The sequence below is a fragment of the Strongylocentrotus purpuratus genome, unplaced genomic scaffold, assembly GCF_000002235.5.
Source record: "Strongylocentrotus purpuratus isolate Spur 01 unplaced genomic scaffold, Spur_5.0 spur5_scaffold_7, whole genome shotgun sequence".
Taxonomy (NCBI): domain Eukaryota; kingdom Metazoa; phylum Echinodermata; class Echinoidea; order Camarodonta; family Strongylocentrotidae; genus Strongylocentrotus; species Strongylocentrotus purpuratus.
In genome coordinates, this window is record NW_022145613.1 from 763,903 (window position 1) to 778,428 (window position 14,526).

General features: G+C 36.5%; 1 protein-coding gene across 1 annotated transcript in view; it reads left to right on the forward strand.

Moving 5' to 3' along the window:
* LOC577291 (mitogen-activated protein kinase kinase kinase 2) overlaps window positions 1-11,608 on the forward strand; it is a 58,532-nt gene extending 46,924 nt beyond the window's left edge. Inside the window, exons 9-17 of the mRNA XM_003724662.3 lie at window positions 516-589; window positions 1,250-1,302; window positions 3,962-4,051; window positions 4,636-4,863; window positions 5,540-5,688; window positions 6,244-6,369; window positions 7,649-7,778; window positions 8,403-8,577; window positions 9,417-11,608. Of these exons, the coding sequence (XP_003724710.1) occupies window positions 516-589; window positions 1,250-1,302; window positions 3,962-4,051; window positions 4,636-4,863; window positions 5,540-5,688; window positions 6,244-6,369; window positions 7,649-7,778; window positions 8,403-8,577; window positions 9,417-9,654 (1,263 nt within the window). The 3' untranslated portion in view covers window positions 9,655-11,608. The remainder of the gene's footprint in view (window positions 1-515; window positions 590-1,249; window positions 1,303-3,961; window positions 4,052-4,635; window positions 4,864-5,539; window positions 5,689-6,243; window positions 6,370-7,648; window positions 7,779-8,402; window positions 8,578-9,416) is intronic.
* The last annotated feature ends 2,918 nt before the right edge of the window (window positions 11,609-14,526 follow it).

The window sequence follows — 14,526 nt, forward strand, 5'->3', positions numbered from 1 at the left end:
ATGATGTAAATGTACTTATTCTTGACAAATAGAATCAAACAGTAAGTCAAATCAATATTACTCAATACAGGTGTACAATCCACTTTTTTTCTTCCCATAGTGATAAAAATTGAAATATTTGTGGTACTGAAATGAACGGAACGTGATCCATAGCTTCTTACTCCATCCCAATAGAAAGAAAGATAACCAACAGTCTTTTTCAAGACTACACCAACATTCCTTTTCAGGACTACACACACTCAAGAAAGAAAGATTATCAAGAGTCCTTTTCAGGACTTCCCAATCCTCCCTCTCTCTCTCTCACATGGTGCAACCGCAAGTCTACTGTATATCCATCCCAATAGTTGTTAACTGTGAATTATAGAAAACATGAATTTTCGAAGTATAACTATTGATGTTACATGTTGATGTGTTAAAGGGTTAGACAAGAATTCAATGAAGCAAATTAACATAAAATGTGAATTATGTTATGATTTTTTTAATTTTTGTATCATTCATTTTTATTTACTTTCCAGAGAATAATGGTGAGCCCCAATGGAAGCCAACAGTCACTAGATAAACTCAGGATGGGAAGTCATTCATTAGGAAGGTAGGTTATCTTCTAGCTTTCTACTCCAGTACATGTATTACAACAGCATTACAATAATCACACTTTCCATCTTGAAAGGTCCCATTTTCAGGGTATATTACCGCACAGTTGATTTAGAATTACATGAAAACGTCATTGTGGACTATTTTCCTATTTAATGGAAATCAGGACCTTTTTGCCATTATTATGATAGAAAGCGATTATAATTTCAAACGTCTGAATTATTTAAGCCTGCTTTGTATCCACATGGGCATTTTAAGATTTGAGATGGATTATAGAGAGAGAGAGGATGAAATGAAATAGATTAACATGCCGAGATCATTTACCCTTCGTGTAGCATTTAGAAACTGCCCATGTAGAACCATGTATCTAGAAATCAACATCTTATTTTTAAATTTGAGTTATTTATCATTCTAATGTCAAATTCCTAGAAATAGAATTCTATGCTTGAATTTTAGCAATGATTGTTCAGATATGATGTGACAAATTTATTATTATTTTGTTTTTTATGTAAATCTATGGTGAAGGTGAGTGAGTAAAATTATCTGTACACAATGTTCTAGACACACTCATCTCTAATATTGAATAGAGATTCTACTTGAAACTATTTACACCCGTCATGTACTTCATTGTTCCATATTGTTCCATTTGATTCCACAGTGCCACAGGAAAAATGTTCAAGTCACAGAGTTGTGCGAACCATGACGACTTTGGTGAGTATAAGGCTTAGTTCTTGTTTAGAGGGAATGGTCTCATTCCTATGGTTATTCTATTTCACAGCTGTGATGAAATTGTGATTTTAACTCTGTCATTCATGGTTCTGTTTGTGACCCGTAATAATGTAAACGACAGGAATTTGGAAAAAAGAAAACTTGCGTTGGTCTGTCATTGCCTCTCTTGTCCAACTTTTTCTTTTCTCTTGATATTATATATGTATATGTTTCTGTAAAGTGTGAGATTTTTGTTTAATTTTAATATATATATTTTTTTAAAATTGGTATATAATGATCGACCAACAGAAAAAAGATACATGTACAATAGTATTACGAGGCTTAGTAAATGAGTAAATCAGTAATATAATGACAATACAAACCTGCAAGTAAATATAACAATAACTGAAATACAAAGAAAACCATATACATACACCATAGGATCAACAAATATTTGAATGTGACTATTATTTCCTCCAATGCAATCACTTTATTCCGTGAGAATAATTCATATTGTCATATTGAATGCTCCTGGATACAGAAACAGGTGGCAGCCTCTCTTGCAGTACAGTTGAGCCAACTCGATCTGCAAATCTCATGTCGATCATAGCAGATCCTAGCCTATAATCTAGGCGGAGTGCCGAGCTTTTTTCTTTGCTGCTAGACTAACCTTAAGCAGAACGTCTGATACGGCGAGACTACGAACCGTGAGCCGCGAAGCCGGCTCACCGCCTATAATCACTGGTCTAGCTTTAGTCGTTTTTTTATTATCGACCATGAATCCGTGGCAGTTTTTCGTACGAAAAAACCTCATGAATACGAAATGAACTCAACCAATCAGAAACACGTATGGAGAAGAGTCTATGCATATGCATATTATAAATCACGTGACATTACGTCATTTTCTTCATCCAAGATTGCGGGTAGTTCATGCGACGACGATCTTCTGCGAGAAAGTTTATCATAATGCGGCCAACAAACTAGGCATTCCTAATGGAAAATTCAGAGAACTGCAGGAATCCGCTATTCGTAGCGTTATTGAAGCCGGCAGGGATATTTTTGTTGCATTACCTACTGGTTTTGGAAAGAGTGCAATATACCAAGCAATCCCCTTGTGCTGTGATTTTCTACGCGACCACGGATTCTTATATCTGATTGGTCGAACGTAACATAGGTGTACCTTATTTGGTAGGGCTGTTGAATGATTCATAGATCCGCCATTTTGAATATATTTGAATATTGATTAGCTAGACCAGTGATTATAGGCTGTGAGCCGCTTCGCGACTCACGGTTTGTAGTCTCGCCGTATCAGACGTTCTGCTTAAGGTTAGTCTAGCAGCAAAGAAAAAAGCTCGGCACTCCGCCTAGATTATAGGCTAAGCAGATCCCAACATCAACTTTTACATTTTCTGCAGTGAAAGTAGTCAGGTCTGATCCTGGCCTGACCTAGCACGTCAGATTTTTTTTAAGTAATACCTCCTGGCACATCCATGTCAAAGAGATGGATTTGTTTGTGTTTAGCAATGGAGGTTCCCATTGGTTCAAAGACAGTGCATGTGTTGTAGAACGTACCATCAGATTCCTCCGGTATGGAACCTCCTACCACAAATATCTTATGTTCTTTAGCAGCCGCAGCCAGTGTTCGACTGGAGTTGCCTGGTACGCTCTCCGCATACTCCATGGAGAACTGGGTGCCGTAAGGACAGTTGAAACATTCAGGGGGGGGGGGGTAACGATCTTAGCTCCGGCCTTAGCTCCGGCCTTAGCAGCCTCACTGATCATCCTCACAGCTCGACTCGGGTTCTCACTCTTGTTGGCAGATTTGGCCATCTACACAAGGGCCAGCTTCAATACTGATTTTGAAGACATGTCCAATTATATTTCAGGTCTTTACTTCTGGGGATTGTAATGTCAACTAATTGTAATGTCAACTAATTGTAATGTCAACTAACTGCAAATCTGCTGAAGTCCCTCGTATACTGTCTATAGAGTATTGGTATAGTCTCAACTCTCGATGCACTGCAGTTTTTTGCATGCAGATGCATTAGATTTCTAGTCCTTTCATGACTGTTTATACAAATGTTTAATGCATTTTCCCCCTCTGTTAGGTGCCTCTCAGGAGAGTAGTACATTACTGTCACGAAACTAAACCCTGTTCAACTACTCTGGTCAGATTAATAAATCGTTTTTAACAATCTCAAATCCAAACTAGAGTTACTCACGCCATAGAACTACTAGGAGGAGTAAACAACAAGGATATATGAGACTAGGCTCTTCAATGGACACTTACAAATTTAGTTTTCAGGACACTTAAGGACTGGGACGAGCTACCTCAGATCATCGTCGAACTGCCTTCTTTGGAGCAGTTCAAGGTGGCTCTTGAATCAATTTAGTTTCCTTTTCAGGAACTGTACCGCATAGAGCTGTATATAACAACTCTATGCTTTACCCTCATCTAGATGCTGAACAGGCGTTTATGAGTATTACCATAGAAGTAGAAGTAGAATAGAATACAGTGGAAATCAAATGGTACATTTCCTTCCTGTTGAACAATGCATGTCCAGATAAAAGGAGAATGCACATTTTCTTGTATTTTTCCTTAGGGAAATAGATGAAAACTCTAACTTTAACTGAACATCTCATTTTTTGCTTTATTTCACAGAAAATTCTCAAGTAGGTCGTGGTATGATCAAAGGAGGAACCTTCCCTTCGCGGCAGAGTGTCAAGCCTTCCAGAATAGATACAGAAGATGGTAAGATCAATCAATCTTTACTCACAGCTCATTGTTTTTGTGATGTTCTTGCTAGGTAAATGAATAGAAAGTGAGTCGTTTTAGTTCATATCGATCCATTGTGATGGCCTGACTTGTACTAATCTTAGCGTATGTTTCCTATATTAAATACCATTGGATTGAATACAGTGGACTAGCTAGGATCAGGTTGTAGGATGGAGGTGTAATTGTTTACTTGATTGATGTAAAATCCTAACTACTGTCAAAGCTTTCTGGTTAAAAATGGACCACTCTCAGACTGTTAATTGAATATACATTAGTATCATTTTATCTTCATTATACCCCAGTTACACAGATAAGATCAACACAAGACCGGCCTCCATGAGACTCCTCAAAACAGAAATCCTAAAATACAAGAGTTGGTCAGTGTTTAGTCTGTTTAGTGGTGTGACTGTTGTATTTATAATATTGGAAATCATACTTTGGAAGTGGGATAAAAGTTTTACAACCATGATGATTAATTATCTTCACAAAAGGCTGGTTTAAGTTTGTTAAGGATCATGAGCTTATTGCATGATTTCTGGATTCTCCTCCACCACGTCTAGGTCGTAAAACATTTCCAAGTAGAGGCAAGAGGCCACCGTTGGCATCGATGCACGACGACCAGCACTCGATATCAGACTCCCTGTCATCACTAGGGAGAAGCAGTAGTAGCGGGATCAGTCCAGACTATGATACAGATAGTAGCATTCCAAGACGCTGGACTGAAGGTGACCTGGAGGGTCTGGCTGGAGGTCATCCCAAATCATTCAATCTAGCTGATAATACAAGATGTAAGTTACCATAGTGGGCTAATTCATGTAAAGCGTTTGGTGCAATGACATTTTAAGGGCAAGTCCAATTTATTTGGTGTCACATCTATTACCAAGTTTTGAGGCATTGTGAACATGAAGTTTCATTGATCGTGTCATCATACTTCATAATTGGTTTGATCTAAACTCTAGTAGGGTGCTAGTAAAGGCCAGAGATAGTAATATTTGAGATATGGTTGGTATTGTTTGGGTCAAATAGCTTGGATATCCCCAAAGACTGCCCATTGAGACTGCAATGGCTTTAGCTAAGTTGAAACATGTAGTAGCTCTTCAAAGTATTCCATATTAGGCATATGTATATCTATAATTCTTGTCTTTTTGATATTTTTGTATTGTTTCCTTTTTTTAATTGAAAAACATCCATAAAAATAACCAACAACTTGAGTTTTTGCCCTTCATAGCATGATTAGATTTGAAGAATCGCTATCTGCAAGCTCTTCATGTATTGTATCCTTGCTTTCATGACACTATTTATAACTTTAAGTTGTGGATTCTGAGGAAGTAACTGTGCTTTTGATTTAAAAAAATATAGGTCTTACTTTCATTTCCTTATTTGAAACCTGAGCAACTCATCTTTGATGCACTTAGTGAAAATATATTCCATTCACATATGTCATCTTTTTCTCCCAAACTCCAGCGCCCAGAGCCCCGACTAATTGGCAGAGAGGAAAGCTGTTAGGACAAGGAGCGTTTGGGGTTGTATATGTTTGCTATGATGCTGATACAGGCAGGGAGTTAGCAGTCAAACAGGTTCCTACTGAGAATAGCAATACTGATGCTAGAAAAGTAAGTTCATTTAGCATCCTTTAAAGCGGGACTGCACTACTTGCAGCTACTTGCACCTCTGTATAGCAAACAATAGCGGTACCCGTTGGTCCCCCATGATGCCCTTCTTCTTACGTTAATTGAGAGCTGATTTGATGAGATAACCACCTGTCAGTGACCATGCAGGGAGGTCTAATCCCTCCTGGCCGAACTAGTGCAGAAAGGCTTTGAATAACATATGCTTCCATGTGCCTGTTCCATAAATGTGTATGTTTTTTTCATGTGATAGCATGGCATACTTTAACATGTTTATTATACATTGTTGATTTTGTAAATGAGAGTACAATCGACTGGTCTTTAACTTGGCAGGTGTATGTGTACATCATGAGAGTCATAATTTCATTGATTTATTGTTTAGAATACTGATCTTGAATAATACACGCAAACCATGACATGTCATTATGTTCATATTGATTGTAGTTACTTAATCATTTGTACAACAGTTTCCTAAGTCAACTGTGCCAATGCTTCAGATGTCTTGCTATAAAGTGTGTTTTTAAATGATTTCTTTTGTAGGAGGTGCAATCGCTGAAGCAAGAGATTGAGTTATTGCGGAACCTACAGCACCCTAGGATAGTGCAATACTTTGGATGTCTTGAAGAGAATGGAACACTGTCCATCTTCATGGAGTTCATGTCAGGGGTGAGTTCTGCCATTGAGTTACATGCAGTGATAACTCTACATATCACCAAACTAATGTCCATAATGACCTTTGTACCTCACACTCTGTAATGGCATGCTTGTAATTTTGCCTAATCATCCAACAAACTATCTGTAAATGAATTATGTTTGAATATCATTTGATGTGTGAACTTTATAATTGAAAACAAAATGTAAATATGACTGTTGAAACAAATCATGAGAACCATAAATGATGATTAATTTTTACAAATTTACTAGAGCATATAGGATATTGACCAATTTGTTGCGTTATCTCATTTATTGTTTGTCTAAGAAGTGACCTGGAATATATAAGTAGGCTAATTGATAGATGTGATTATTGTAGGAAGTAAATAAAAGAGGACTGCTTTATTTTTTACTAAACAATGATTGGATGAATAAAGCTTTGTCATTACTCGTTGACCTGAATCGGTCTAGTCTTCAGGTATAGAGCTTGAGAAGTCTCACAAGGACACCAATATCCATTGAGTTATGTTACAGTTGAAGTGCATGCTTCTCTATTATTAGAGGCTCAGTTCCCCCATGCATACAGCCTTTCAGGCGTGCCCTTTAGCAAAAGAAGTGATTGAAAATAGATATATTGTGATGCCTTCTGTTTCAGTGGCTTTAGATCATTGTATTTTATGTACATGTAATACATCTTCAGACAGCTGGTACATACATCATAGTGCTTGATGTTGCATTTATTTTGAATTTCATGTTAATATTACTTCCCTGTAAGATGTTATTGATAGCAGTAATTAGAATTCATGGCATAAAAAAGGAACTTGGGTTCTGTGTTTTTTTCTAGTAGCTAGGGTTCCGTACTGAAAGAATTGAATAGAAGCTGCTGTATGTAAGTTTGCTGTTGAATACCTGCATTCTTTGACATCTCACATGATCAATGGTGATTGTATTGGTCACATGACTATTTGTTCTCATGGTTTATTTCAGTTCCTCTTCCAATTTCATTGTGAAAAAAAAATGTGTGCACTCTATTTTATAGAAATCAGTTCATCTTAAGTTATTAGATGATTTTAATGCACCAAGAAGTATGCATTAATAGCAAATCCATTAATGTGACCAATATGGACTCAACCTTTGAACCATGAGTATGACATATATCTTTCATGTTTTGCTTCTCCATTTGATCATTTATTGAGAGAACTCATGTAGGCTACCTGAAGAATGTTACATCAAGGTCATGAAGAGATACCGGTATGCAAGTGAATAATTGAGTTTTCTTTGGTTGTCTTTGCAGGGATCGGTAAAAGATGAACTTCGACTCTACGGTCCATTGACAGACACGGTGACACGGAAGTATACAAGACAGATCTTAGAAGGGACAGCTTATCTTCATGATCATCATATAGTACACAGAGATATCAAAGGTTTGAATTTACACAATTTCTTTTTCACAGGGGGTTTAGAATAAAAAAATTCATGTGTCACCTTGATGACATTTGTCAAATTTGATGACAACAGCTCTGCAATGAGTTGTCATTCTCTCTTGGATGGTGTAGTGCTGCTTTCCATTTTGAATTTGAAAAAAAGTTCTTATGATTCATTTTCTGTGAATTGAATATTAATCTTTCTGCTTGCATCTTTCCAATTATGTTTTTCTAACATTCTGAAATTTGATGTTTGTATACTCAGTTCCATAGAGAAGTTTTTCAGGTGACCTTAAATCCCATTTGTTCAATTTTGCATTTTGAAGACAGACATTCATTCATTCTTTCATTTTTGCATTTTCTTTCTTATGTAAATGTACACGATTCTTAGTCATGATATAATGTGTTCCCCAATATTTTGAAGCGCCTTGAGCATTTAATAAAAATGGATAATGGCGCTATATAAATCTCATGTATTATTATTATTATTATTACATGTACATATATATACCTATATTGAAATGTTTTTGATTATATTTACATGTTCATTTACATTTTTCAAATAATGTCCATCGGGTCAACCAGCTCATGTAACCATGTTAATGTTCTCTATTCTCCACCCAGGTGCCAATGTATTGAGATCGAGTGGTAACGTGAAGCTAGCAGACTTTGGTGCCTCTACCAGGTTACAGACTATACATAGTCATATCACAGGCATGAAGACAGTGACTGGTACCCCATACTGGATGAGCCCTGAGATCATCAACGGAGAGGGGTATGGAAGGAGAGCCGATGTGTGGTGAGTACAGACTGAAACTCATCAACAATTTAGTTAAAGGGATCGTTTAACAATGTTAAATCTGAGATGCACGGCCCTATGTGTTATCAGTGTCTGTGATATGGTGTAATATTGAAGCCCTAAAAAAAAATTGCGCTTCAAAATGATCAAGAATTGCCTCAAAAAAGTAAAAATCTTTGAGTGACCGGTTTTACCAAACTCATTTTCCCCAATAAACTGTAGTGTTATGAAAACCGTTGGGCAAACAGTTTTCAAAATGTGTAATTTCAATCATAAATATCTTGATAATCAGACAGGCGATTGGCTTGTAAAAGTAATGGAATTCCTGGCAGACCTAAAGGTTTATAATTATCATTGCAGCATGAGCTTAATCCAGGATTTTGTTTCAGAATCTGAGACAAAGTTACCGGATCCCTTTAATGTACACTTCCAGTTCTGATACATGTTCCTAAAGAATTTATCACATGCATGAGCAGAAAGACAAATATAAGGCCCAATCAATGCCCATTTTGGATCAATTATCAGATGATATGTGATGTAAACGACTTTTCAAAAGAATATTACCAATGAATTTTTTTCAAATTATCAGCACTCTGGCAGAATCTTCACCTTAATTTCCCTTCAAAATGTGTTATTCATATTGAAATGAACCTTTATTTTTTGTTTGTATTGTAATGTTTGTATTTAGGGGGAGGGGGGAATAAAGTGCAGCACTATAAACAATTGTAAAGTTGATTAAATAAAGAAAGTAAGCATATGTAAATGACTTATAAGCTCTATTTGATTGTAGTATATCTGCCAGTATTGTCTAAGATATTTGTTTGTTTGTTTATTTGCAGGAGTATCGGTTGTACTGTAGTTGAAATGTTGACCACCAAACCCCCCTGGGCGGACTACGAAGCTATGGCAGCCATCTTTAAGATTGCTACGAAGGAGACCGAGCCTGTACTTCCACAAAGTGTGTCTCAAGACGCAAGAAACTTTCTCACCCTCTGCTTCAAAAAAATCCTGGCCGACCGGCCCTCGGCCGCTGAACTCTTACGGCACAATTTTGTAAGGACTGCCCCCATGGATTGACATAGAGGGCGCTGTATAGAAACTGAAACGGTGAAGAAACACATAGCGTGGACTATTAGAGTGTTTAACGGTGTGTACTGTGTATGGGGAAGCTGCAGCTAGAGAAGGAAGGTGATGAGAATGGCTCAGGATAGCAAACCTACGCCAAGCCAAGCATGAATAGCCTGGCTTTCAGATATCCATCGGTTGGTCGGAGCAGCTTTATGATATCTATCGGAGCAGCTTTATGGTACTAATCAATCGCAAACAAGGAGGAAAACAATGGCTGTCATAGGACAAGGTGTCTGCCGGCATACAGTCAAGCTTCAACCATCATTGTAAACACTGATTATCAACTCAACTAGTCGATTGATGTCATCCCTAGATTGTTATCGTTCTTACTCTCCTTACCTTCAATATTTGATAGTCATCCTTTTATCATGTTATGTAAACAGCATTTCATCTGATGCAAGCTCTGATGAGGAATAGTGAAACCTGTCATTATTACATCTTCTTTCATTTGTGGATAAAATAACATCTCCTTTTTTTCTTCTTTTGGGCTCAGTTTTGTTACTAACATATCTTATGCTATGGGGGGAATATGAATAGAATACTTGTATACCTGTACTGATAGTTATTCACCCTGTGCTATCTTAGCTTATCAAAAAACTTCTATAAAAGGCTTTGTTCGCTTATTAAGTGGTAAACTGCTTCAAAAGAGCAAAACTGTTATGATTTTATACATAAATAAATAACAAGTCAAGTGGGGGCAAAAGAAAGAAAAAAGGTAACAAATCCAGGGGAAAATAAAGACATGCATAATCACTAGACTGTGTGGATTGAGATTTGTAATATTCACCATTCTTACTGGTATTTCATGTGATGTTACTGTGACTTTAAAAAAAAATGTAGTATGCATGTATACTACATCATGTGTTTCATTAAGTAGGAGGCAAAGTTTCATCTAAATACTATTTAAAACTCTGAACTAAATTATCATGACAGGGTTGATGTGAACTCTTCATTTACACAGTTTGAAATATTGTGATGCAGTCTTAAGGTACATTCTAATGCTCACATTAATGACTTCCATACATCATTACATTCATGTGATGTTTATGTAGGAAAGATTACTTCGCACAACATTTACCACATATTTTGATCGATTAGAAAAATGGGAGAATATTCATAAGACGTGTTGCCAGTGGTATATACATGTTATGAAGTTGAGGTGTGTCTCATAAGTCATTGCTCAGAAAACCATTAAATTGCTTTCTATATGCACTACCATGCATTCTGCCATTTCAACGGAGTCACAATGTACAATGCATAACAGCTTAGAAGCAATCTTGAGCAAGAGTTTATGATGCATGCAAATGGCTGATAAAACCTTATATCTTCTAACCTTTCTCTTCTAACCCATAAAACTCTGTTCAATATGTCACATACCAGCCCAAGGTACACAAATAATGAATTTTTAGAGTATGAATATTGTAGAATGTTACACGAAGTAATCTACACTGTTTATATGATTTAAGGATGAAATTGAAAGGTGCAAATATAAGTTCAATAATATAGATTTATTTTCAATGCATTAGATCATGCTGCAAAGGTTTTTACTTCTCTTTCTTCGTGTCTATTTGTGAGGGAATAACATTAACTTGGCATTAAAATTGTGAATGAAGTAGCATATAGCCTATTAGGACACATTGTTATACATAGAGCACATTGTTATTTTTTATGCGCATAGAACAAGGGTCTTATATCTCTCAATATGTGATCGGATATAGTTGTGTGTGTGTCAAACTACTATGATACATGTATGTACATTTTTGTACATGTATATGTATATAACTGTGTATGTGTATAGAATCCTGTACTATACGTTTATATATAGATATAACAAATATATATGCATACACTTTAAACAAAAGTATGATTGAGTATAACATATAACATATGTGCCTATGTGCATTAGAGTCTATTGTGTGTCAATGTGATGTAGTGTGTTGTAATTGTTTGTCTTTAATACGTGAGTCAAGTTACTTGTTTATCAGTCACTGGAGCAAATAACTTAATCTTTCTAGTAATTCTTTTGAATATCCGGCCTTTTTTCTGGATTTTATCCCCTGAGGGAACGTCAGATTCTAAGTGCCTGTTTGCAAAAACCTTGAATTGTTAGTGTACAAAGGTACATGTATAGCCTTACATCTCTCTCTATTTACTCTCGCTCTCTCTTTCTCTCACTCTCTCTTAATATCTTTCTCTCTCTCTCTCAATCTCTGAATCTCTGATTCTCATTAATATTTCTTAAGTGTTTTTACCATGATGTGTAAGCAAAGTGGCTCATAGTGCCCATAAACAGTCGGGTATTATTCAAAATATGGTAGCCATTTCCCCCCACAAACAAAAAAGCAACCTGTCAAATAAGCAAATTGTCAAGCCTGTCATGGTGCTATCAGGGACTTGGGATAAGTCCCTGGTTCTACTCTGTAACTACATGTAGCATTCATTACAATATGCATGTAGTCCAAATCTACATTGATCTTCAGTATACAAAGAGACAGATTGGTATTGGTCTGCACAAAATGAGATACATTGTAGTAGCTATTTGCTAATGCTTCAAATTAGTTATTCCCTCTTTTTTAATTATTCTCTGGTCTTTCTAAAGATTTTCTTTCTACCATACAGTCGTTTGACTTGTTCCATTCATCATCTCTCTCTCCCTCCCCCTCCCTCCCTCTCTCTCTCTCTCTCTCTCTCTCTCTCTCTCCCTCTCTCTCTCTCTCTCTCTCTCTCCCCTCCTTCCCTCCCCCTCTCTCTCTTTTTCTCTCTCTTTCTCTCTCTTTCTCTCTCTCTCTCTCTCTCTCTGTCTCTCTCTCTCTTCCTCTCTCTCTTCCTTCTGTGTTTCCCTCCCTCCTTCCCTCTCTCCCTCCCTCCCTCTCTCCTCCCTCTCTCTTTCTCTCTCTCTCTCTCTCTCTCTCTCTCTCTCTCTCTCTCTCTCTCTCTCTCTCTCTCTCTCTCTCTTCCTCCTGTGTTTCCCCCTCCATCTCCCCTCTATCATTCTTTCCCTTTCTCTCTTCCTTAGATGACAGTCACATCATTGAATGTCCATGTAGATTGCTGATCTCAGTGCTTAAATAATTGCATGTCATCTTAACTTTGTAGGTATATTTGCAGATTTAATTACTGTAAGAGTCAAATCTCCTTTAAGGTTGTCATATATGTTCAAAAACATTTCTATTTATCTCTTAGTCTCTATATTGGTTAAGCTGTTGAATACTGAACTCTTTAATTCCCATATGTCTAGTACAGAAACCATTGTTTTCCTACAGGCAGTGGGTTAAATGATAAGATATCTGCCTGTGGACTCAGGAGTAGAAAGTAACATGTGTTTGTGATTTGTTTCAAATGTACTTAGTGTATGTTTGTTATAAAGATTGACATATGTTTTACGTTAACTTACTAATAATACATGCATTACGTTTGGTATGTACCAGATACACCATGTCTACAGGAACCATTACATCAAGATATGGAACAGAATTTCAAAGAACCTGTAACAATTGTCCTCACCTTTGTGACCCATGTTAAGGTACCCCCCCCCCCCCCCCCCCTAATGAAAGGACCCATGCTATGCCTCGTGCAGTTGATGTTAAGTACTGGTAACTGGTTTCAAATAATGGGTTCAAAAATTAGCTATGCATGATGTTTTGAAGTATATATGGTATCTCTGAAAACAACATATTTACTTAGTCCATACTATGCTGCATTATCTTAGGCGAAGAAGTGTTAGAAATGTTGGTCCCATTTAGCAAGGATTTACTTTAGAGATATCTGCTCTCTCCAAACAGGAAATTTTTCTCATGCTTACACTCCCATTTCAATTCCGTTTATAAAGGTCACATTGAAATCAGGATTTTATTTCTTTCAGGGCATCTGGGCAGTTCATTAGTAGATTGCTTTAAGTATTTCTTGCTTGCTTGGAAAACGGTTGTGTCTTGGACTTAAATAGTCATAGCCTATTTTTTATGTTTTTACAAGAAAGTTCTCATTATCAAAATGAAATAGTTTGGAGCATTACTTACGCAACGGGATGTGATTATTGGACAAGATTAAAGGAATGTTTCCACCACAAACGTTGAACTTTCACACTGCAGTCTTGTACAACTTCCAAGCATTTGCGAATGAAGTTCAACATATGGGGGAAATGACTGGTACCTGTTTGTCTATTTGTTAATACTCCATATCCACCAATCATAGACAGTGTCTCTTGTTTGTATCAGTATTCATTTTACATTCTCAATTATGATTGGTTGGGCTAATTTCTTTAAGTACATTATATCTTTCTTTATTTCTTATAAAGATGAAAATGAAAAAAAAATCATATTAGATAATTATATTCTTAGTGTATGAGAATATTATGACTATTTATACTCCATATTATTGTACATTTTCGTATAAAAGAGAGAAGAATTCCAGAATTATTTTTTGTAAGAATTGTTGCTATAGCAACGCAAGAGCTCATGATGTTGTATATGATTATATATACATTTATTGGTTTGTACAAAGTTCAGTGTGTATATTATAGTGGGCTTATATTGACTCATAATGATAAATAATGGCTGGTGTGTAAGAAAAGTAGTCTTGGGCTGATATTTTGAGTTCTTTAAAGGGGAATCCAACCTTAAGAGCAAACTACTCTAGAAGAAAGCAGGATATATTTGAGAAGCAGACTGGTAAAAGTTTGAATGAAATCGGACAAAAATGAGAAAGTTACACATGTTTTAACATTGTGACTACTAAAGGTATGGGCTCTTCGAATTGGCAAAATTGGTGATGTCTCTGTGATGTAGGTGTGGACAACTTTCTCATTTGTTCCAAAACAAAAAT